The sequence below is a fragment of the Nerophis ophidion genome, linkage group LG19 (genome assembly GCF_033978795.1).
Source record: "Nerophis ophidion isolate RoL-2023_Sa linkage group LG19, RoL_Noph_v1.0, whole genome shotgun sequence".
In the NCBI taxonomy this organism is placed as follows: domain Eukaryota; kingdom Metazoa; phylum Chordata; class Actinopteri; order Syngnathiformes; family Syngnathidae; genus Nerophis; species Nerophis ophidion.
Window position 1 is genome coordinate 4,946,191 of NC_084629.1, and position 25,978 is coordinate 4,972,168.

The 25,978-nt window shown below is 40.8% G+C and overlaps 1 protein-coding gene across 2 annotated transcripts in view; it reads right to left on the minus strand.

Moving 5' to 3' along the window:
- arsh (arylsulfatase H) overlaps positions 1 to 25,978 on the minus strand; it is a 136,170-nt gene that overhangs the window by 27,662 nt on the left and 82,530 nt on the right. The window contains exons 13-18 of one of the 2 annotated variants that reach the window (XM_061879026.1): positions 23,427 to 23,614; positions 17,944 to 18,030; positions 17,567 to 17,660; positions 13,269 to 13,302; positions 13,149 to 13,189; positions 10,449 to 10,555 (exon numbers count right to left, since the gene is read on the minus strand). In XM_061879026.1, the coding sequence (XP_061735010.1) occupies positions 10,449 to 10,555; positions 13,149 to 13,189; positions 13,269 to 13,302; positions 17,567 to 17,660; positions 17,944 to 18,030; positions 23,427 to 23,614 (551 nt within the window). The remainder of the gene's footprint in view (positions 1 to 10,448; positions 10,556 to 13,148; positions 13,190 to 13,268; positions 13,303 to 17,566; positions 17,661 to 17,943; positions 18,031 to 23,426; positions 23,615 to 25,978) is intronic. The other variant, XM_061879027.1, reaches the window with a different exon arrangement.

Here is a 25,978-nt window from a genome sequence, read left to right on the forward strand (position 1 = left end):
CACACACATATATATATATATATATATATATATATCCATCCATCCATCCATCCATCCATCATCTTCCGCTTATCCGAGGTCGGGTCGCGGGGGCAGCAGCCTAAGCAGGGAAGCCCAGACTTCCCTATCTCCAGCCACTTCGTCTAGCTCTTCCCGGGGGATCCCGAGGCGTTCCCAGGCCAGCCGGGAGACATAGTCTTTCCAACGTGTCCTGGGTCTTCCCCGTGGCCTCCTACCAGCTGGACGTGCCCTAAACACCTCCCTAGGGAGGCGTTCGGGTGGCATCCTGACCAGATGCCCGAACCACCTCATCTGGCTCCTCTCCATGTGGAGGAGCAGCGGCTTTACTTTGAGTTCCTCCCGGATGGCAGAGCTTCTCACCCTATCTCTAAGGGAGAGCCCCGCCACACGGCGGAGGAAACTCATTTGGGCCGCTTGTACCCGTGATCTTATCCTTTCGGTCATGACCCAAAGCTCATGACCATAGGTGAGGATGGGAACGTAGATCGACCGGTAAATTGAGAGCTTTGCCTTCCGGCTCAGCTCCTTCTTCACCACAACGGATCGATACAACGTCCGCATTACTGAAGACGCCGCACCGATCCGCCTGTCGATCTCACCATCCACTCTTCCCCCACTCGTGAACAAGACTCCTAGGTACTTGAACTCCTCCACTTGGGGCAAGGTCTCCTCCCCAACCCGGAGATGGCACTCCACCCTTTTCCGGGCGAGAACCATGGACTCGGACTTGGAGGTGCTGATTCTCATTCCGGTCGCTTCACACTCGGCTGCGAACCGATCCAGTGAGAGCTGAAGATCCCGGCCAGATGAAGCCATCATATATTACATATATATATATATATATATATATATATATATATATATATATATATATATATACACACACACACACACACACATATATATACACACACACACGCATATATATCCATCCATTTTCTACCGCTTATTTCCTTTGGGATCGCGGGGGGCGCTGGTGAGATAGTTATATATATATATATATATATATATATATATATATATATTTTTTTTTTTTTTTTTTTAGTTTTATTTTTTTTTATTGTTGGCCTAATGGGGTGCATTTCAATTTCTTAAACACACTTGTTTTTTCATATGTTGACCAGAGGGGGAGCACTTTTAAAACAGACACACAGCCAATTTGAAAAATCCCTCCTTTTTTGCGACCACCCTGAGTTTGATAGATTTCACCACCAGGGGTGCAAATGATGGCCCCTGTGCCGGACTTTGGGTAACCCAGGTGTAGAAGCTAACTGTTAATGGCCACTATAGTCTTAGTACCGTAGTGTGTTTGTTCATCCTATGGTCACAAATGGGACGCGGGTTGTCTTACGTCAGCACCGGAAGTCATAAAAGCAGCTGTTCAACTAGCGGGTTTTTTCGGGGGATGAATAGGGAAGTCCTTCTTTAGTTGCCATCTTGTTTTATCATATTTTGCTGCCTTTGCACCTGTCATTGTTTACTTTTGTATGCACATTAAATCAAAAAAACACCCGGACTTTGGAGCAATGTTCACAGACTCTGGTATTTGGCAACTATTAGATGCAATGGTTTTCGCTATTGGGACCATGATTTCGGTCTTAACTTGGTCACGGGTCCTCATATGTAAGGTGCTTTTCCTTCTCGATGTCTCAAGAAGGGTAGAAATACAAGAACACACACACATTCTTGCATTTCTTGCCTTCTTGAGACCTCCAAAAAAAGCCTCCCTCTTTAGGACCACCCTTACTAGATATATAAAGATTTGTATTTACAACAATAATATACACATACTATGGAAATATAAAAAAAAATACTTTTAGATATTTAAATTTTTTGTTTGTAATTGGTTTTTAATCTTCAATATTTACTTCAAATTTTTACAGTATGTCTCTATGTACCTATTTATTTATTTTTTTTTTTTTATTAATTTTGGCCAAAGGGGGCACATTTCAATTTCTTTTACACACTTGTTACATAGGTTGGCCAGAGGGGGAGCACTTGAATTTTTTTACAGACACTTGTTATTTCATATGTTGACGCGGGTTGTCTTACGTCAGCACCGGAAGTGGTGAAATCAGCTGTTCACCTGGCGAGATTTTTTCGGGGGATGAATGGGGAAGTCCTTCTTTAGCTGCCGTCTTGTTTTATCATATTTTACTGCCTTTGCACCTGTCAATGTTTACTTTTGTATGCACATTAAATCAACAAAACACCCTGACTTTGGAGCAATGTTCACAGACTCTGGTATTTGGCAACTATTAGATGCAATGGTTTTCGCTATTGGGACCATGATTTCGGTCTTAACCTGGTCACCGGTCCTCATATGTAAGGTGCTTTTCCTTCTTGATGTCTCAAGAAGGGTAGAAATACAAGAACACACACACATTCTTGCATTTCTTGCCTTCTTGAGAACTCCAAAAAAAAGCTTCCCTCTTTAGGACCACCCTTACTAGATATATAAAGATTAGTATTTACAACATTAATAATATACACATACTATGGAAATATAAAAAAGTAAGCTTTTAGATATTTCAATTTGTTTGTAATTGGTTTTTAATCTTCATTATTTACTTCAAATTATTACAGTATATCTTTATGTACCTATTTATTTTTATTTTTATTTTTTTAGTTAATTTTGGCCAAAGGGGGCACATTTCAATTTCTTTTACACACTTTTTATTACATAGGTTGGCCAGAGGGGGAGCGCTTGAATTTTTTACAGACACTTGTTATTTCATATGTTGACGCGGGTTGTCTTACGTCAGCACCGGAAGTGGTGAAATCAGCTGTTTACCTGGCGAGATTTTTTCAGGGGATGAATGGGGAAGTCCTTCTTTAGCTGCCGTCTTGTTTTATCATATTTTGCTGCCTTTGCACCTGTCAATGTTTACTTTTGTATGCACATTAAATCAAACAAAACACCCTGACTTTGGAGCAATGTTCACGGACTCTCAGATTTAGCTGTCTATTAAATCCAATGGTTGTTATTACATAGATTGGTCAAAGAGGGAGCACTAGAATTTTTTACAGACACTTGTTATTTCATATGTTGACGCGGGTTGTCTCACATCAGCACCGGAAGTGGTGAAATCAGCTGTTCACCTGGCGAGATTTTTTCGGGGGATGAATAGGGAAGTCCTTCTTTAGCTGCCGTCTTATCATACATTGCTGCCTTAGCACCTGTCAATGTTTACTTTTGTATGCACATTAAATCAACAAAACACCCTGACTTTGGAAAAGTGGTTGTTATTACATAGATTGGCCAAAGAGGGAGCACTAGAATTTTTTACAGACACTTGTTATTTTTTTATTTCATATGTTGACGCGGGTCGTCTTGTTTTATCATATTTTGCTGCCTTTGCACCTGTCAATGTTTACTTTTGTATGCACATTAAATCAAAAAAACACCCTGACTTTGGAGCAATGTTCACAGACTCTGGTATTTGGCAACTATTAGATGCAATGGTTTTCGCTATTGGGACCATGATTTCGGTCTTAACCTGGTCACGGGTCCTCATATGTAAGGTGCTTTTCCTTCTTGATGTCTCAAGAAGGGTAGAAATACAAGAACACACACACATTCTTGCATTTCTTGCCTTCTTGAGAACTCCAAAAAAAGCTTCCCTCTTTAGGACCACCCTTACTAGATATATGAAGAATACTATTTACAACATTAATAATATACACATACTATGGAAATATACAAAAGTAAGCTTTTAGATATTTCAATTTGTTTGTAATTGGTTTTTAATCTTCATTATTTACTTCAAATTATTACAGTATATCTTTATGTACCTATTTATTTTTATTTTTATTTTTTTACTTAATTTTGGCCAAAGGGGGCACATTTCAATTTCTTTTACACACTTTTTATTACATAGGTTGGCCAGAGGGGGAACGCTTGAATTTTTTACAGACACTTGTTATTTCATATGTTGACGCGGGTTGTCTTACGTCAGCACCGGAAGTGGTGAAATCAGCTGTTCACCTGGCGAGATTTTTTCGGGGGATGAATAGGGAAGTCCTTCTTTAGCTGCCGTCTTGTTTTATCATATTTTGCTGCCTTTGCACCTGTCAATGTTTACTTTTGTATGCACATTAAATCAACAAAACACCCTGACTTTGGAGCAATGTTCACGGACTCTCGCATTTAGCCGTCTATTAAATCCAATGGTTGTTATTACATAGATTGGTCAAAGAGGGAGCAATAGAATTTTTTACAGACACTTGTTATTTCATATGTTGACGCGGGTTGTCTCACATCAGCACCGGAAGTGGTGAAATCAGCTGTTCACCTGGCGAGATTTTTTCGGGGGATGAATAGGGAAGTCCTTCTTTAGCTGCCGTCTTGTTTTATCATATTTTGCTGCCTTTGCACCTGTCAATGTTTACTTTTGTATGCACATTAAATCAACAAAACACCCTGACTTTGGAAAAGTGGTTGTTATTACATAGATTGGCCAAAGAGGGAGCACTAGAATTTTTTACAGACACTTGTTATTTTTTTATTTCATATGTTGACGCGGGTCGTCTTGTTTTATCATATTTTGCTGCCTTTGCACCTGTCAATGTTTACTTTTGTATGCACATTAAATCAACAAAACACCCTGACTTTGGAGCAATGTTCACGGACTCTCGCATTTAGCTGTCTATTAAATCCAATGGTTGTTATTACATAGATTGGTCAAAGAGGGAGCACTAGAATTTTTTACGGACACTTGTTATTTCATATGTTGACGCGGGTTGTCTTACGTCAGCACCGGAAGTGGTGAAATCAGCTGTTCACCTGGCGAGATTTTTTCGGGGGATGAACGGGGAAGTCCTTCTTTAGCTGCCGTCTTGTTTTATCATATATTGCTGCCTTTGCACCTGTCAATGTTTACTTTTGTATGCACATTAAATCAACAAAACACCCTGACTTTGGAGCAATGTTCACGGACTCTCGCATTTGGCTCTCTTCTAGATCCAATGGTTTTCCGTATTAGGACCATGATTTCGGTCTTAACTTGGTCACGGGTCCTTATATGGAAGGTACTTTTCCTTCTTGATGTCTCAAGAAGGGTAGAAATACAAGAACACACACACATTCTTGCATTTCTTGCCTTCTTGAGAACTCCAAAAAAAGCCTCCCTCTTTAGGACCACCCTTACTAGATATATAAAGGTTTGTATTTACAACAATAATATACACATACTACGGAAATATAAAAAAAAATACTTTTAGATATTTAAATTTTTTGTTTGTAATTGGTTTTTAATCTTCAATATTTACTTCAAATTATTACAGTATGTCTCTATGTACCTATTTATTTTATTATTTTTTTTAATTAATTTTGGCCAAAGGGGGCACATTTCAATTTCTTTTACACACTTGTTACATAGGTTAGCCAGAGGGGGAGCACTTGAATTTTTTACAGACACTTGTTATTTCATATGTTGACGTGGGTTGTCTTACGTCAGCACCGGAAGTGGTGAAATCAGCTGTTCACCTGGCGAGATTTTTTCGGGGGATGAATGGGGAAGTCCTTCTTTAGCTGCTGTATTGTTTTATCATATTTTGCTGCCTTTGCACCTGTCAATGTTTACTTTAAATCAACAAGACACCCTGACTTTGGAGCAATGTTCACGGACACTCACATTTGTCTCTCTATTAGATGCAACTTGGTCACGGGTCCTCATATGGAAGGTACTTTTCCTTGTTGATGTCTCAAGAAGGGTAGAAATACAACACACACACACACACACACAGACACACACACACACACACACACACACACACACACACACACACACACACACACACACACACACACACACACACACACACACACACACACACACACACACACCATGTAGCAAGACCTTTAAGTCACAAGTGGATTAGTGAACAAGCTCTAATCATTTCTTTCCAAATCAAACTGATATTAAAATCAATAAAGTTCCTGCTTAGGTTTGACAACATATGTATTTGGAAAAATGGGACATTTGCCGGAGAATAGTGGAAAAGAAGGAGAACACAACCCTAAAACACATAAAGGTTCAGTATTATCCTCAGGGGCCCACCGAACACAAGACTACTATAGGTACTAAAGGTACAGTATTATCCTCAGGGGCCCACCGAACACAAGACTACTATAGGTACTAAAGGTACAGTATTATCCTCAGGGGCCCACCGAACACAAGACTACTATAGGTACTATAGGTACAGTATTATCCTCAGGGGCCCACCGAACACAAGACTACTATAGGTACTAAAGGTACAGTATTATCCTCAGGGGCCCACCGAACACAAGACTACTATAGGTACTAAAGGTACAGTATTATCCTCAGGGGCCCACCGAACACAAGACTACTATAGGTACTAAAGGTACAGTATTATCCTCAGGGGCCCACCGAACACAAGACTACTATAGGCCCCACCCCAAACACTGTGGCCCCATACACACACACTTATTAGTAATGATTGCATGTATATAAATATGTCAAGTTGTGCTATACTTCAGAATGTAAAATAGAGATGATCTGATACACATAGAATTATTAATAATACATATTATATTACATCATTATTAATATGACTATGCTATTATTAGTTCTTGTCTGGGAGTTAAATCTCCCCAACTTGAAAAACTAGTGGCACCTCTGTTTTTAATTTTGAAGCACATTGAGATTTTAACAAATGTAAAGTGCAATACACAATTCATTAGTATTAACTTTAATCATGTGTCCTTGAACGCACCACAGTTATTAGCAATGAGACGCCAGTAGTCTTAGATATTGGTCATTTGTTTCAAGCAACCTTGTTATTGGACTTCTACAGCTACAAATATCTATTGACATTAATTACCTAATTTTTTAAATAAACACACAAAAAAAAAACAACATTTACAAAAAAACACTGTCCCCTCTGTCATGCTTTGAACAATTTATTAAAAAAATAGCGATATATATTTTTGGTCATTTACTGACCTTTGCATCCAACTACGTTGCAACAAACCACACTCGAGTTCTCCGAGTGTCGCTGCCACTACGCCATTTTAAGGAGTCACGGGTGGGACCTGATCATACTTGCCAACCCTCCCGGATTGGAACTGGAGGCCACGCCCCCTCCAGCTCCATGCGGACCTGAGTGAGGACAACCTTTTTCACGTCCGCTTTCCCACAATGCAAACCGCGTGTCTGCCCGATGACGTTATAACTGTAGAATGATCGAGGGCGAGTTGTTGGTTTCTTATGTGGGTTTATTGTCAGGCAGTTTCATTAACGCGGTAACAACACACAACAACAGCAGTCACGTTTTCGTCTACCGTAAAGCAGTTCGTCTGCCGTAAACAGCAACGTTGTGACACTCTTAAACAGGACAATACTGCCATCTACTGTACATGCACCACAACACCTCCAGGCAACTTCAACCCTTTACTAATACCCTCCTCCATTCACATCCCATCTCCCTGGATTGAAAAGAACCTAATGTAAATAATCGAATGTATTTCTAATTTATATACTTTTCCTTATGCTATCTGAACTCACTATGTTCTCTGCTCGCTGTACATGTCCTACTAAGTAAGACCTACAGTGTTTTAATGTCCATTTCTCTGTTAAAACTACCAGATCTCATCCAACTCAAGACTGCCCAAATGATTTATAAAGCAAGTAAAGATTCACTTCCAACAGGGTTACAGAGAAATTTTTTACAGAGAGAAGGGAATTATAATTTAAGAGGAGAACTACTTTTTAAGATCCAATATTGTAAAACAACGCAGAAACGAATGAGTATAACAATAGCAGGGGTTAAAATATGGAACTGTTTAAAGGATGAAATAAAAGACAGCACCAACATAAACCAGTTTAAAAAGCTTTTGAAATCATTTATCATTAGTAAATATAAGAAAGAAGAGCAAACATTGTTTTAGAAAGACAATAATATATAATATGTATATAAATACAATTTATGATTTCATAATTATACATATAGGTTATATTAAAATGTATATATTACCACTTTATATGGAATTTAAATAAATTGTGTATATATATATAAGTGTACAAATGTATATGTTTGATTTAAATGTTAAACTGTGTATATGAGACGTGTGCTACATGTATGTTGCTTATATATTGCTTAAAAAAAAGTAATATAAGTGAAGCATGTTTTAGATTTTATATATTTTGAGCCTTGTTCTTGTTGTGATGGGGTAGGTTTATATAAGCGTTGCTTCAACCTACACCCTTTCGGCTCAATCATTGCTCAAATGAGTGTTTTTTAGTTTTCCTTTTTTTTGTTGTTGTTCTTTGTTTTATGTGAAGATTGCCGAAATAAATAACTTACGTGTACGTAACTTAGGTGTGATGCAATATCAACCAAAGCTCCTCATCCCACCCCCTGGATCGTCCATCCATTTTTCTACCGCTGGTGCCTATCTCAGCTACAATCGGGCGAAAGGTGGTGTACACCCTGGACAAGTCGCCACCTCATCGGATTGTAAATAATGTCCATCCATCCATCCATCATCTTCCGCTTATCCGAGGTCGGGTCGCGGGGGCAACAGCCTAAGCAGGGAAACCCAGACTTCCCTCTCCCCAGCCACTTCATCTAGCTCTTCCCGGGGGATCCCGAGGCGTTCCCAGGCCAGTCGGGTGACATATCAATCAATCAATCAATGTTTATTTATATAGCCCCAAATCACAAATGTCTCAAAGGACTGCACAAATCATTACGACTACAACATCCTCGGAAGAACCCACAAAAGGGCAAGGAAAACTCACACCCAGTGGGCAGGGAGAATTCACATTCAGTGGGACGCCAGCGACAATGCTGACTATGAGAAACCTTGGAGAGGACCTCAGATGTGGGCAACCCCCCCCCTCTAGTCTTCCCAACGTGTCCTGGGTCTTCCCCGTGGCCTCCTACCGGTTGGACGTGCCCTAAACATCTCCCTAGGGAGGCGTTCGGGTGGCATCCTGACCAGATGCCCGAACCACCTCATCTGGCTCCTCTCCATGTGAAGGAGCAGCGGCTTTACTTTGAGTTCCTCCCGGATGGCAGAGCTTCTCACCCTATCTCTAAGGGAGAGCCCCGCCACACGGCGGAGGAAACTCATTTGGGCCGCTTGTACCCGTGATCTTATCCTTTCGGTCATGACCCAAAGCTCATGACCATAGGTGAGGATGGGAACGTAGATCGACCGGTAAATTGAGAGCTTTACCTTCCGGCTCAGCTCCTTCTTCACCACAACGGATCGGTACAACGTCCGCATTACTGAAGACGCCGCACCGATCCGCCTGTCGATCTCACGATCCACTCTTCCCCCACTCGTGAACAAGACTCCTAGGTACTTGAACTCCTCCACTTGGGGCAGGGTCTCCTCCCCAACCCGGAGATGGCACTCCACCCTTTTCCGGGCGAGAACCATGGACTCGGACTTGGAGGTGCTGATTCTCATTCCGGTCGCTTCACACTCGGCTGCGAAACGATCCAGCGAGAGCTGAAGATCCCGGTCAGATGAAGCCATCAGGACCACATCATCTGCAAAAAGCAGAGACCTAATCCTGCGGTCACCAAACCGGAACCCCTCAACGCCTTGACTGCGCCTAGAAATTCTGTCCATAAAAGTTATGAACAGAATCGGTGACAAAGGACAGCCTTGGCGGAGTCCAACCCTCACTGGAAACGTGTCCGACTTACTGCCGGCAATGCGGACCAAGCTCTGACACTGATCATACAGGAAGTGGACCGCCACAATAAGACAGTCCGATACCCCATACTCTCTGAGCACTCCCCACAGGACTTCCCGAGGGACACGGTCCAATGCCTTCTCCAAGTCCACAAAGCACATGTAGACTGGTTGGGCAAACTCCCATGCACCCTCAAGAACCCTGCCGAGAGTATAGAGCTGGTCCACAGTTCCACGACCAGGACGAAAACCACACTGTTCCTCCTGAATCCTAAATAATGTAAATAATTTAATGTATATACTATGATGATTAACTTGTGTGATGACTGCATTATGCTAATAGTATATATTTGTACCATGAATTGATAAACGTGGACCCCGACTTAAACAAGTTGAAAAACGTATTGGGGTGTTACCATTTAGTGGTCAATTGTACGGAATATGTACTGTACTGTGCAATCTACTAATAAAAGTATCAATCAATCAATCAATCATGCATATGTGACAATAACATCTACGGCTTTTAGGAAGTGCACTGCACAACTACACACACAACATCTGTAAATATACTCCTCCCCTCTTAACCCCGCCCCCAACCACTCCCACCACCTCCCGAAATCGGATGTCTCAAGGTTGGCAAGTATGCCCTTTGACCACAACAAGTGTTGATGTTGCAGGCCACAGCAAACCATCACAGGGTTAATTCTCATAGTACTGGTACTACAGTAGCACTAGAACATAGTGTAGTGTTTACCAGCTGTCTGGGGTCCGTCTCCTATCTTCCACACCTGGACGCTTCTGTCCATGGAGCCTGTGGCCAACCAGGGCATGCTGGGAGACACAGCTACAGCCGTCACGTACCTGCAAGGAGCCAGGAGCAGCTTAGTGTGTGTTCTTGTACTTATATCCTTCTTGAGACATCCACAAGGAAAAGTAGCTTCCATATGAGGAGGTCCCAATAATACTACATCTAAATCGAGAATGTCTCATTTGCACCCCTGCTGGTGACATCCATCAAAACGAGGGTGGGTTTCAAAAAGGAGGGATTTTTGTAATTGACTGTGTGTCGGTTTTAAAAGTGCTCCCCCCTTATGGTCAACATATGAAATAACAAGTGCGTGTAAGAATTTGAAATGCTCCACCTCTGGTCAACATATGAAATAACAAGTGTGTGTAAGAAATTGAAATGTGTATAAAAAAAATAAACCAATATATATGTAGAGACATACTGTAACAAACTAAAGTAAATAGTGAAGATTAAATAAATACAAACCATCCATCCATCCATCCATTTTCTACCGCTTATTCCCTTTCGGGGTCGCGGGGGGCGCTGGCGCCTATCTCAGCTACAATCGGGCGGAAGGCAGGGTACACAAATATTCAAAAAAAATTTTTTTAATTTTTTTTTTTACAAAAAGCAGTCTTTTTTCTCACAATTCAACTTCAACTTCAAACTTCAATTTCTTATAAAATTGGAAAAAAATTCTCATATTTCTTTTTATGAAATATGGCAATATTTTCACGTTATTACTTTTTGGGTAAAATTATTACTTTTGAATGCAAAACGGTGACATTTGTCATATAAAATTCTGACTTTTATCACAATATTGCCCATTTTTTTGTTGTTCTTGTAAAATAGTGACATTTTTTGAGTAAAATGATGACTTTTGTCATAATTTTGACAAATAAAATTCCGAGTTTTTATTAGAAAATTGCTAAAATTGTTAAGTTTTCATATAAAATTCTGACTTTTATCACAATTTTGCCAATTCTTTTGTTGTTTTTCTAAAATAGTGAAATTTTTTTGGAGTAAAATGATGACTTTTGTCACAATTTTAACAAGTAAGATTACGAGTTTTTAATAGAAAATTGCTAAAATTGTTAAGTTTTCATATAAAATTGTGACTTTTGTCGAGTAAAATTACGACTCTTTTCATAAAATTGCCAAACTATTAAGCTTTACTTGTAAAATTGCGACTGTTATTGAGTAGGATTCCAACTTTTATCATAACATTGCACGAATGTTCGGTTTTTCTTGTAAAAATTTGACTTGCGTTGAGTAAAATGACAACTTTTTATACGTTTTTCATGTGATATCCAAATTATTTTTCACAACAATCTTTTTTATATTTGCATAGTATATATATATTATTGATGTTGTAAATACAATTTTTTATATATCTAGAAAGGGTGGTCTAAAGAGGTAGGTATTTTTCGGGTGTGTGTGTGTGTGTTGTATTTCTACCCTTCTTGAGACATGAAGAAGGAAAAGTAGCTTCCATATGAGGAGGTGTGAACAAGTGATGACATAAATCATAGTCCCAATAACATTGCACGAAATAGAGAACGTCTCATTAGCACCCCTGCTGGTGAAATCTATCAAAACGACGGTGGTCCCAAAAAGGAGGGATTTTTAAAATTGACTGTGTGTCGGTTTTAAAAGTGCTCCCCTCTGGTCAACATATGAAATTGCAAGTGTGTGTAAAAATTTGAAGTGCTCCCTCTCTGGTCAACATATGAAATAAGTGTGTGTAAGAAATTGAAATGCGCCCCCTTTGGTCAACAATAATTGAAAAAAAAATATATATATACATATATATACATACATACATACATACATACATACATACATATAGAGAGAGAGAGAGAGAGAGAGAGAGAGAGAGAGAGAGAGAGAGAGAGAGAGAGAGAGAGAGAGAGAGAGAGAGAGAGAGAGAGAGAGAGAGAGAGAGAGAGAGAGAGAGAGAGAGAGAGAGAGAGAGAGAGAGAGAGAGAGAGAGAGAGAGAGAGAGAGAGAGAGAGAGAGAGAGAGAGAGAGAGAGAGGGACTGCAATAACGAAGTAAATAATGAAAATTAAAAACCAATTACAAGCAAAAAATTGCAAAAAAACAAAAATGATCTAAAAGCTGTTTTTTTTCCTCACAATGTGTCAACTTTTTTCTTATAAAATCGGGAGCAATTTCTCATATTCTGTTTCTGTAATATTGCAAAATTTTCTCATAAAATTATCACTTTTTTAAGTAAAATTATTACTTTACGGTGAAATTTGTCATGCAAAAATCCAACTTTTATCACAATATTTTTGTTGTTTTAAAACAGTGACATTTTGAAAGTAAAATTATGACTTTTGTCATTATTTTGCCAAGTAAAATTCCGATACAATTATGAAATTGTGAAGTTTTCTTATAAAATTGTGACTCTCGTCGATTAAAATTGCCAAAATGTTAAGCTTTTCTTGTAAAATTGCGACTGTTATTGAGGACGATTCCGACCATTATAATATTGCACAAATGTTCAGTTTTTCGTGTAAAATTTTGACTTGCGTTGAGTAAAATGACGACTTTTATTATACTGCCCCAAAATTCTAAGTTTTTCATGTGAAATTCCAACTCATTTTTCACAACAAGCTTTTTTTTTGTGTGTGTGTTTGTGTGAGATGTTTTTTTTTTTTACCCGTTGTGTTGCTTTAAAGTGTGCAGAAGTATTCCTCGCTCCTGTGGACACATGTAGAGCATGTTTAATCTTTTTAAAAAGTACAAATAAAGAAGTCACTAAAACGTGGTTGCAACCTACCGTCTCATAAATGGCGACAGTTTTATCCACTGAACTGTGAAGCAAAAAAAAAAAAAAAATGTCTAAATCAATTCAATCCAGACATGAAATACACATACTAGGAGAGGTGACTTATTGTTTACATGATGGCGGTGGAGGAGTAGGCAGGCTTTTTAGCACAACAAAACAGCACCCTCTTGTGGCCAAATGTGGGAAAGACCAGTTCTTACATTACATTGTTTACATACTGGGAAAACTGTTTGATATTTTGGCATCTTTTTTTTTATTGTTTTTTTATATCAAATTAGCAGCAACTTTAAATATAATGCAACATATTAGTAGCTACATACATTTTTATTGGATGTCAAAAATATAGTGCAAGTGTGCCTAATATTGTGTCTGTTAGTGCAGTCTTTTTCAACCTTTTCTGAGTCAAGGCACATTTTTTCCATCGAAAAAATCCAGAGGCACACCACTGGCAGAAATAATTGAAAAATAAAAAATAAAGTCGTTTTCGCAATTGTTTAGATATTAATTCAAACCATGACCAAGCATGCATCACTATAACTTTTGTTAAGTTAAGTACCGATGATTGTCACACACACACTAGGTGTGTTGAAATTATTCTCTGCATTTGACCCCCTGGGAGGTGAGGGGAGCAGTGAGCAGCAGCGGTGGCCACGCCCGGGAATCATTTTTGGTGATTTAACTCCCCAATTCCAACCCTTGATGCTGAGTGCCAAGCAGGTAAGTGATGGGTCCTATTTTTCAATCAATCAATAAATCAATCAATAGTTTATTTATATAGCCCTAAATCACAAGTGTCTCAAAGGGCTGCACAAGCAACAACGACATCCGCGGTTCAGCGCCCACATCAGGGCAAGGAAAAACTTACAACCCAGTGGGACGTCGATGAAAATGACTATGAGAAACCTTGGAGAGGACCACGAGTGGCTCTAACATAATATTGTGAAAGTTCAGTCCATAGTGGATCTAACATAATAGTGAGAGAGTCCAGTCCATAGTGGATCTAACATAATATTGTGAAAGTTCAGTCCATAGTGGGTCTAACATAATATTGGGAAAGTCCAGTCCATAGTGGATCTAACATAATATTGGGAAAGTCCAGTCCATAGTGGGTCTAACATAATATTGTGAAAGTCCAGTCCATAGTGGATCTACCATAATATTGTGAAAGTCCAGTCCATAGTGGATCTATCATAATAGTGAAAGTCCAGTCCATAGTGGATCTAACATAATAGTGAGAGTCCAGTCCATAGTGGATCTAACATAATATTGGGAAAGTCCAGTCCATAGTGGGTCTAACATAATATTGTGAAAGTCCAGTCCATAGTGGATCTACCATAATATTGTGAAAGTCCAGTCCATAGTGGATCTATCATAATAGTGAAAGTCCAGTCCATAGTGGATCTAACATAATAGTGAGAGTCCAGTCCATAGTGGATCTAACATAATATTGTGAAAGTTCAGTCCATAGTGGGTCTAACATAATATTGGGAAAGTCCAGTCCATAGTGGATCTAACATAATATTGGGAAAGTCCAGTCCATAGTGGGTCTAACATAATATTGTGAAAGTCCAGTCCATAGTGGATCTACCATAATATTGTGAAAGTCCAGTCCATAGTGGATCTAACATAATAGTGAAAGTCCAGTCCATAGTGGCTCTAACATAATATTGTGAAAGTCCAGTCCATAGTGGCTCTAACATAATATTGTGAAAGTCCAGTCCATAGTGGATCTATCATAATATTGTGAAAGTCCAGTCCATAGTGGGTCTAACATAAGATTGTGAAAGTCCAGTCCATAGTGGATCTAACATAATATTGTGAGAGTCCAGTCCACAGTGGGTCTAACATAATATTGTGAAAGTCCAGTCTATAGTGGGTCTAACATAATATTGTGAAAGTCCAGTCCATAGTGGATCTCTCATAATAGTGAAAGTCCAGTCCATAGTGGATCTAACATAATAGTGAAAGTCCAGTCCATAGTGGCTCTAACATAATATTGTGAAAGTCCAGTCTATAGCGGGTCTAACATAATATTGTGAAAGTCCAGTCCATAGTGGATCTATCATAATATTGTGAAAGTCCAGTCCACAGTGGGTCTAACATAATATTGTGAAAGTCCAGTCTATAGTGGGTCTAACATAATATTGTGAAAGTCCAGTCCATAGTGGATCTATCATAATATTGTGAAAGTCCAGTCCATAGTGGATCTCTCATAATAGTGAGAGTCCAGTCCATAGTGGATCTAATATAATAGTGAGAGTCCAGTCCATAGTGGGTCTAACATAATATTGTGAAAGTCCAGTCCACAGTGGATCTAACATACTAGTGTGATTCTCATAGACTTACAGTCATTGGTATGACTCGGCCGGGGTTTGAACTCTCTCAAAGTAAGTGTACTGTCACATCACGCCATGACTTATTTTGAGTTGATTTGTTTTGCTGTTTTGCTATGTGTAGTGTTTTAGTTCCTGTCTTGCGCTCCTATTCAGGTGGCTTTTCCTGTTTTGTTGGTATTTTCCTGTAGCAGTTTCAGGTCTTGCTTTGAATACAATTCCCCGCATCTGCTTTGTGTTGTCAATCAAGACTGTTTAAGTTGTGCGGACGCTATCCCCTTCTTTGTGGGGACATTGTTGATTGTCATGTCATGTACGGACGTGCTTTGTGGACGCCGTCTGCTGCTCCACGCTTTGTAAATCTCGGCCGTAGTCTAGCATTTTGTTTACTTTTGGTTTAAGCGTTGAATACCTTTTTACCTGCACACTGCCTTCCGCATATTGTGACCACGACAAACCATTGTGTTCCCGGCATCTACAAAGCAATTAGCTACCTGCTGCCACCTACTGATATGGAAGAGTATTACACGGTTACTCTGAACGGCACAAAATAATTACTGGTTTGCAAAAAAATATTTTTAACCCAAACATGTGAAACTGCATACCGTATTTCCTTGAATTGCCGCCGGGGCGCTAATTAATTTAAAACCTCTTCTCACTCCGACGCTTACCAAAGGCATGGGGTAAATTTAGGCCTGCGCATATAAATTTGAGTGTGATGTAAGGATACCATTTAATAAAAAAAACGTTATTATGGTCTCACCTTTACTTATAAATGAAGTCCATGCGCAGCTCCTTCTGATCAAAAGCATCGATAACTTGTTTATAGAAGTCTTCCTTATCTTTCTTCAGTTTTAAAAGTCTCTCTGTCTCGATGGAGATCTTCCTTTATTACCTCCTGCTTCGATTTTTATTTTAGATATTGGCGACTTGTCCAGGGTGTAACCCGCCTTCCGCCCGATTGTAGCTGAGATAGGCGCCAGCGACCCCAAAAGGGAATAAGCGGTAGAAAATGGATGGATGGATGGATTCTTCCATGTTAAAAGTGCAAGCAACAGGAAAAAATAAATGATCGCTGCTCACTTTTGCTGCTTGTTGTCACTTCTTCTGCAGCCGAGTAGTCGCAAGAAGGATCACCAGCGCCCTCTACCACCAGGAGGCGGGAGTCATTTAATGACTCATACTTGACACACGCAGCTACGGTATATTAATAAAATATAGCTGCTTACTGTTCTTTTTGGCATACCGGTTTTCAATAGCTTGGACCTTAAATCCTACTGAATAGCTCGTAATCTTCTTCCCTTTATGCGATTTCAAATTATTGAAATCAGCCTCTTCCATTTTGAAAATGATGACAGGTGAAGTGTCACTCGTGACGTGACGCGTTTGACCCGGTGGAAATTCTAGGCATATGCTAATTATTTGCCGAAACGAGTTTGACCCGGCGGAAATACTAGACATGCGCTGATAAAAATAATATTTTGCGAAACTAGTTTGACCCGGCGTTAATCCTGAGCCGGCGGTAATTCTAAGCATGCGCTAATTATTTTGCGAAACGAGTTTGACCCGGCAGTAGTGAATTAAGTGAATTATATTTACATAGCGCTTTTCTCAAGTGACTCAAAGCGCTTTACATAGTGACACCCAATATCTAAGTTACATTTAAACCAGTGTGGGTGGCACTGGGAGCAGGTGGGTAAAGTGTCTTGCCCAAGGACACAACGGCAGGGACTAGGATGGCACAAGCGGGAATCGAACCTGCAACCCTCACACGGCCACTCTACCAACCGAGCTATGCCGCCCCCAGTAATTTTAGGCAGGCGCATACTATATACCCGGCGGCAATTCAAGAAAATAAGGTAATCTCCAACGGCACACCAGACCGTGTATCACGGCACACCAGTGTGCCGCGTCACAGTGGTTGAAAACCACTGTATTAGTGCATGTGTGTCTCACCCTGCGACTACCAGCTTTCCATCAGAGGAGAAGGCACAGCACAGAACTGGAGCACGCTGGCTGGAGAGTGTGTGGAGAAGCTTCACAACACATGCTGGGGGTCAACAACACCCACACACACACACACACCCACACACACACACACACATAGAATGTATTTGTACAGTTGGTGGCTTTTGGCAGCACGACAACTCTTTGTTAGTAAGTCACAGCTGTTTCACCTGCAAACAACACACAAACGTGGTGTTGTGGTGCAATGACAATGCACGACAACACTCACACAAACCTTGTCCTTCCAGAAGAAATCCAGCCAGGCGTTGATTATTGGACAACATATTACATGCATGAACTTTATCCTCGCTGCACAGTGGACATACCGTGGCCTTCGTGCTGAGAGACCACCCAAATCTTCATCTGGCTGTCCTGTCCACCAGAGGCCAGGCGGACCTGACCATGGTTGTCCTCTATAAAGACGACATTATTGTTAGAATAATTGCATCTAAGTCATCAAAAAACTTTGTGTTACATTGAGTTCGCGGTGAGAGGACAAAATCTGTCTTTGATCCTACCAATCAAGGCTTGTGTAGGATGGGAAGCACCATGAAGGCGTTCTGGTTCTTTCATGAATTGTAATCAACAGAAAGATAGTGTCTGACCCAAGAACTACAAAGCGGAGAGGAAGCAGGGCCTGACTCCCCTCCAGGGACGTCTTCTTTGAACTGTTTTACGACTGTTTCTGTGAACTGTTTTACGACCTTTTCTTTGAACTGTTGCAAATCAAAGGTGATGGCCGTTTATGACCCACGTCCCTTAGAAACTGCTGTTGCCATGTAATCAGGGAAAGTCCAACTAAAAGGAGGTGGCGTGCAATCTTTCGCCAGAGCGTGCTGGAGACTGTACAGACCGGACGTTTCTCCTCAAATTGAGCCAAATTTAATTCTGTCTCTGTTTAATTCCTTGCTTCTTGTCTTGTTTAATAGATGTCACCAGTGTTTGAATCTGACAATTATTACAGTAGTAGCACAGTAGTAAAAACTTGATGTAATAATACAAATCAGTCAGTAAATTTGGTCAATTTTTTCCCCGTAGACCAAAGATAACACTAATTAACACATCATAGCAACATTTCCGTGTAGTTTATTAGCCAGCAAAGGACCAAAAGGCCGGGATCCACCTTTCAGTATTAGTCTTGTTTTGTTTAGTCCGCAAAACAGTAGATATTTGATGTTGGCCTATTCATTTTGTCAGAGATACAGGAGCACTCTGTTGTTTTTATGACCTTCTGCAAAAATGTGAGACTCTTACAAGTTTTTTGAAGTAAACTCGGGGGCCAACAGTTCATTTACCCAAAAAAGAGAGGACTTAAAATGGAACCTTGAGGAACACCACTAGTATAAAGGGATGGGTACCATTCACATTTTACTTGGCCAGGTAACTGGGAATCGATACCGGTACTCAAAGGTACTATTTATTAGTACGTTTGCACGTGTTAATAACAATGGTTTTTGATAATAAAATCACATTTTTTTTTAGCTTGTTTTAATAGGATTGTGGAGGTTTCTCTCAAGTGGGTTCCTCAGACCACCAAACACTGCCACGAGAGCCCGGATTATTATTTCCATAACACGAGTGCTAGTGTTTTGCTTTTTAGCCCAAACATTTTCTGCGTCCGTCCCTCGCTCTCGCCCTCGCCCTAGCTCCAACGACATGTCTCATCTCGGCTGCTGCTAATAAAGGCGACAGGTGATTAGATAACAAGAACCAACTGGGCCATCTACACACCTGTCGCTGTATTCGAGGCCGGTCCTGGCACACCCCGTTCCGCGGCAGGCCCGCGGGCCACGCCTACCTCCACAATGATCATATTATTTAAAATAGTATGACATCCGATTGCAATTACAGTTGCAGGTCCAAAATGTTATATGGCAGTAGTGTATAGTTTATAGTGTGTTCATTTTTTTTTTTTTTTGGGTGGGGGCAAGGCAAGGCAACTTTATTTATATAGCAGGTTTACAACAATTTTAAAATTGGACCAAAGTGCTTTACAAGTTAAAAAGCATCGAAGTTCTTGTCTTGCGCTGCTATTTTAGTGGCTTTTTCCTGTTTTGTTGGTATTTTCCTGTAGCAGTTTCATGTCTTCCATGAACACTATTCCCCGCACCTGCTTTGTTTTGGCAATCAAGACTGCTTAAGTTCTGCGGACGCTTTCCTTCTTTGTGGGGACATTGTTGATTGTCATGTCAGGTACGAACGTACTTTGTGGACGCCGTCTGCTGCTCCACGCGCTGTAAGTCTTTGTTGTCGCCCAGCATTCTGATTTTGTTGACTTTACAGCCAGTTCAGTTTTAGTTTCGTTCTGCATAGCCTTACCTAAGCTTCAATTCCTTTTCTTTTTTTTGTTTTAAGCATTAGATACCCTTTTACCTGCATGCTGCCTTCCCGACATCTACAAAGCAATCAGCTGCCACCTACTGATACGGAAGAGTATTACACGGTTACTCTGCCGGGCTCCAGACAGCACCGACACATCTTTTGCAGACTATAATTAAAGCTGCAAGCAGCGTTGGTCGGGTCCGCCTTTGGCTGCTGCCCCCGAGACCCACGGCCGGATAAGCGTTGGAAGACGCCTTGGAGCCACTATTTTGAGAATCTAATGCATTGTGAAAGTAATGCAGTTGAAAATATCAAACTTCCTGTTGATTTTTGCTAAAGTATGTTAATTATTAAAAAGCAGGTCTAAGTGAGACCTAAATAGTGTTTTTTGTTTCATGTCTCTCTGACATTCCTACCGGAAGTTACAAGCAGTTTTGTCTGTGTTTTCTTCCTAGGAGCAGTTTGTCCGTTTTGTATTCCTAGGGGGGCGGTAGAGCGCAATTTTGAGTTTTGAGGTTAGGTTTTTTCATCAGATCGCAATTTTTGCCAGACCTGATGTGTGTGTCAAGTTTGGTGAGTTTAGAAGCATTTTAAGGGGGTCAAATAACAGCTCAAAGAGGCAAAAATGACATTTTTTAGGAGACTTTGCACAGGGGTTCTTTGAAGGCGCATAAAATCAAAACCTGAGAACTTATCAAAACTATGTTCTATACTTTTAATCAAAAGGGTTCAATCTCTCTCCTGTGCGAGTTTGAAGCCAAAACAACAAACGCACTCAGAGGAGATAATGTTTGAAGAAAGGTGACCGGTTTTTACAAAACATTTTTGTTTTGAAGGGGGGATTGCAAACTTCCTGTTGATTTTTGTTGGGGGTTGTCAATGTATGAAATGTAGGTCTAAGCGAGCCCTACATAGAGGTTTTTGTTTCATGTCTCTCCGACAGTCTTACCGGAAGTTACAAGCAGTTTTGTCTGTGTTTTCTTCCTAGGAGCAGTTTTTTCAGTGTTTTATTCAAAAATAGCGCTAGAGCGCAATTTAGAGTTTTGGGGTTTGGTTTTTTCATTAGATCGCAATATTTGCCAGTCCTTAGGTGTGCGCCAAGTTTGGTGACTTTTGAAGCATTTTTAAAGGGGTCAAAATACAGCGCAAAGAGGCAAAAATGGCATTTTTTGCGAAAATTTTATTTTGAAGGGGTTTTTGCCAACTTCCTGTAGATTTTTGCTGAAAGAAGTGAGTGTATGAAAATTGGGTCTAAGTCAGACCTACATAGGAGTTGTTGTTTCATGTCGCTATGACATTCCTGACAGAAGTTACATGCAGTTTTGTCTGTAATTTTTTCCTAGGGGGCGCTAGAGCGCAATTTTCATTTTGGGGGATTGGTTGCTTAATATGTTGGGAAGGTTTGCTATACCGACATGTGTGTCAAATTTGGTGAGTTTAGGGGGTCAAATTACAGCGCGTAGGTGCGGAATAATAATAAAACAGCAGTTTCAATAGGGTCCTTGGCCCATGGCAAAGGACTCCAGGAGTCCTTTGCCATGGGCCAAGGACCCTAATTACTGGTTTGCAAAAAATATTTTTAACCCAAATAGGTGAAATTAGATAATCTCCCACGGCACACTAGACTGTATCTCACGGCACATTGGGTGAAAAACGCTGTGCTATAGTATAACTAAAGCAGTTGAACCAAGGACTACTGACTGCATCTGAAGTAAACAAGTAGCAGCAACACTTAAGTTACATAAATCACAAAAAAATATGTGTAATTGCCAAAAATGAGATGACTTAAAGTGGTGCCTTGGGGAACGCCTCAGTATTGTATTGTAAATCAAGTGTGGATGCCAGTGTTCTATGTTTGCTAGCACAGTTAAAATGTCAATGCAAGGATCTGCCAATAGTCCAAGGTCATCTGTACAACAGGAGCACCCCAGTCTTTAGGAATTCAGTTTAAAAATGGTAAATGGTTTATACTTGTATGGCGCTTTTCTACCTTCAAGGTACTGTGGAGAATGCATATATTTTGAAGAGTTCTTTCTTTATTCATCGTCATGTTTAAAGCAGCTAATATTTTCCCATGTGTGCTCGTTTTGCTTGTATCTTATGACCGCAAGTAAACTCTGTGCTTTACCTTGAAGGGTTTGGAATGTGGGAGTATAGCAGGGGTGTCAAATTCAAATACAGAGAGGGACAAAATTTAAAACTGAACCAAGCCGCGGGCCAAGGTTGAACAAATTAACCTTTTAGGTGGCAGCGTGTATTGTAGCGTCCCGGAAGAGTTAGTGCTGCAAGGGGTTCTGGGTATTTGTTCTGTTGTGTTACGGTGCGGATGTTCTCCCGAAATGTGTTTTGGTGTGGGTTCACAGTGTGGTGCATATTTGTAACGGTGTTAAAGTTGTTTATACGGCCACCCTCAGTGTGACCTGTATAGCTGTTGACCAAGTGTGCTTTGCATTCACTTATGAGTGTGTACAAGCTGCTTATATCATGAGGCTTGGCCGGCACGCTGTTTGTATGGAGGATAAGCGGATGTGACGACAGGTTGTAGAGAAAGTTAAAGGCATTGCCTTTAAGGCACCGCCCCCAATATTGTTGTCCGGGTGGAAATTGGGAGGTATTCACGAGAATGGTTGTCTAGAGAGATTTTCGGGAGGTGGCACTGAACTTCGGGAGTCTCCCGGGAAAATCGGGAGGGTTGGCAAGTATGAGCATTAGCGGTGAATGCGGCGTTACAGCGGCACCGCCTCTGTATAATACCGGCGGGCCAGCTCTAATGTTAATTTGATATCGCCTCCAGGGCCAGATGAAATTACATGGCGGGCCAGAGTTTGACACCCATGGAGTATAGCATACTCTCTTTTTACCTTATCAGTATTAAAACAATGAGGCTGTACTCCTTTATGGGCAGGGTTTGGCTTTCAGACCACTTCTAGACACCGCTATTAACAGACTGTAGGACTGGTCTCCTGAAGGTTTAGTAAAACTTGATAATATTCCTATTCTGTCTTGATGGTCCTTATTCAACATATATGTCATCTGAAAGAACTTTGGATTGACCAGTGACTTTAATTCCCTGAGAGGAAGACTGGTCAGACGCAACAGTACTCGAAGCTCTTTCCACATTCACCCATTCATACACACATTCACACACTAATGGCAGGAACTGCCACGCAAGGCCCTAACCACGGCCCATCAGGAGCAAGAGTGACGTGTCTTACTCAAGGATACAAGGGATGTAACTAGGTTGGTAGAGGGGATTGAACCAGGAACCCTCAGGTTGCTGGCACGGCCAGTCTCCCATGCTCTCCCAAGTTTGGAACTCAACTCGGTGACCCAACAGATGGCAGACCCTAACCTGGGGGTGGGTGTCCTCCCAAGAACGGGTTTTTCCTAGCTTACATCGGTCATGTGGGTTTCAGTCGGTTCTATTGAGGACGAGGAGCGCTCAAAAACGCCATGTATGAAATATCGGTACTACTTCTGAACTCACCGACTTCAGAGTGGGGTGCAAAGGCGCAGCAGGTGACCCCCAGGTCGTGGGCGTTCTTCTCGGCGTGCAGCAGGTTGCTGTCAATGTCCCAAATTCGCAGGTCTCCCGTGGTGCAACCAGTCGCCACCATGTGACTGCAGGGGGAGAAGCAACAAGCCAACACGCTGGCCTCGCTCACCTCGTTACATCTGCACAGGAGGAGAGCATCATTATTTATTTCAACTAAAAATACAAAATCTTTGAGACGTTAAAAACAAACGTGGCAGAATATCTCCTGATGCTGTCATGATCTGTGGTCCGAATCATGTTTTTGTTATGTTATGTCAGTTTTGGACTCCCTTAGTTCCTGTTTTGTGCACTCCTGGATTCATTTTGGTCACCATGGGGATTAATTGGGCTCACCTGCCTCTGGTTAGTGGTCGGCACGCCCAGCCGATGTCAATCACTAATCAGAGAGCTTTTTATTCACCGGTTACGTGAGTTTTGCCTTGTCTCTAGCTGTTTGTTTCATGCCACAGTTTCATGAATTTTCCTTCAATCAATCAATCAATGTTTACTTATATAGCCCTAAATCACTAGTGTCTCAAAAGGCTGCACAAACCACTACGACATCCTCGGTAGGCCCACATAAGGGCAAGGAAAACTCACACCCAGTGGGACGTCGGTGACAATGATGACTATGAGAACCTTGGAGAGGAGGAAAGCAATGGATGTCGAGCGGGTCTAACATGATACTGTGAAAGTTCAATCCACAATGGATCCAACACAGTCGCGAGAGTCCAGTCCAAAGCGGATCCAACACAGCAGCGAGAGTCCTGTTCACAGCGGAGCCAGCAGGAAACCATCCCAAGCGGAGGCGGATCAGCAGCGCAGAGATGTCCCCAGCCGATACACAGGCGAGCAGTACATGGCCACCGGATCGGACCGGACCCCCTCCACAAGGGAGAGTGGGACATAGGAGAAAAAGAAAAGAAACGGCAGATCAACTGGTCTAAAAAGGGAGTCTATTTAAAGGCTAGAGTATACAAATGAGTTTTAAGGTGAGACTTAAATGCTTCTACTGAGGTGGCATCTCGAACTGTTACCGGGAGGGCATTCCAGAGTACTGGAGCCCGAAATGAAAACGCTCTATAGCCCGCAGACTTTTTTTGGGCTTTGGGAATCACTAACAAGCCGGAGTCCTTTGAACGCATATTTCTTGCCGGGACATATGGTACAATACAATCGGCAAGATAGGATGGAGCTAGATCGTGTAGTATTTTATACGTAAGTAGTAAAACCTTAAAGTCACATCTTAAGTGCACAGGAAGCCAGTGCAGGTGAGCCAGTACAGGCGTAATGTGATCAAACTTTCTTGTTCTTGTCAAAAGTCTAGCAGCCGCATTTTGTACCAACTGTAATCTTTTAATGCTAGACATGGGGAGACCCGAAAATAATACGTTACAGTAATCGAGGCGAGACGTAACAAACGCATGGATAATGATCTCAGCGTCTTTAGTGGACAGAATGGAGCGAATTTTAGCGATATTACGGAGATGAAAGAAGGCCGTTTTAGTAACGCTTTTAATGTGTGCCTCAAAGGAGAGAGTTGGGTCAAAGATAACACCCAGATTCTTTACCGTGTCGCCTTGTTTAATTGTTTGGTTGTCAAATGTTAGAGTTGTATTATTAAATAGAGTTCGGTGTCTAGCAGGACCGATAATCAGCATTTCCGTTTTTTTGGCGTTGAGTTGCAAAAAGTTAGCGGACATCCATTGTTTGATTTCATTAAGACACGCCTCGTCTATTGTCTAGGCCAGGGGTGTCCAAACTTTTTCACTGAGGGCCGCACACGGAAAAATTAAAGCAGGTGGGGGTTATTTTGATATTTTTCATTGTCAAACCATAACAAAATATATGGATTTTTAAAATGTACTTTACCTTAAGGCAGGGGTAGGGAACCTATGGCTCTAGAGCCAGATGTGGCTCTTTTGATGATTGCATCTGGCTCTCAGATCAATCTTAGCTGACGTTGCTTAACACGATAAGTAATGAATAATTCTGCTGGTAATCACAGTGTTAAAAATAAAGTTAAAATTATAAAACATTCTCATGCATTTTAATCCAACCATCTGATTATGGCACCTGTTCAAAACGTCGCATTAATGGTAAGAAGTATAATATTTATTATTGGTTAACTTTAGAATAACAATGTTATTTAAAAGAACAAGAGACTTATTATACTCTAAAAATGTTGGTCTTACTTAAAAATGCAAGCATTTAGTTGTATTTAGTGTTGAAAAATACTATATGGCTCTCACGGAAATACATTTTGAAATATTTGGCTTTCATGGGTCTCTCAGTCAAAAAGGTTCCCGACCCCTGCCTTAAGGGGACCCGGGGACCATAAAGGGTCTCAGTTAATAAAATGTTAAAAATAAGTGAAATTTTTCTTATTATTTTTTTTTTAACACTTACAGTAAATTTCTATATCAACTTTTTTTTAAAAAAAAGGTTTTATGGCATTTCTGTCAAAAACAACTTTGTTTTTCGTAGTAAAACTGAAATATGCA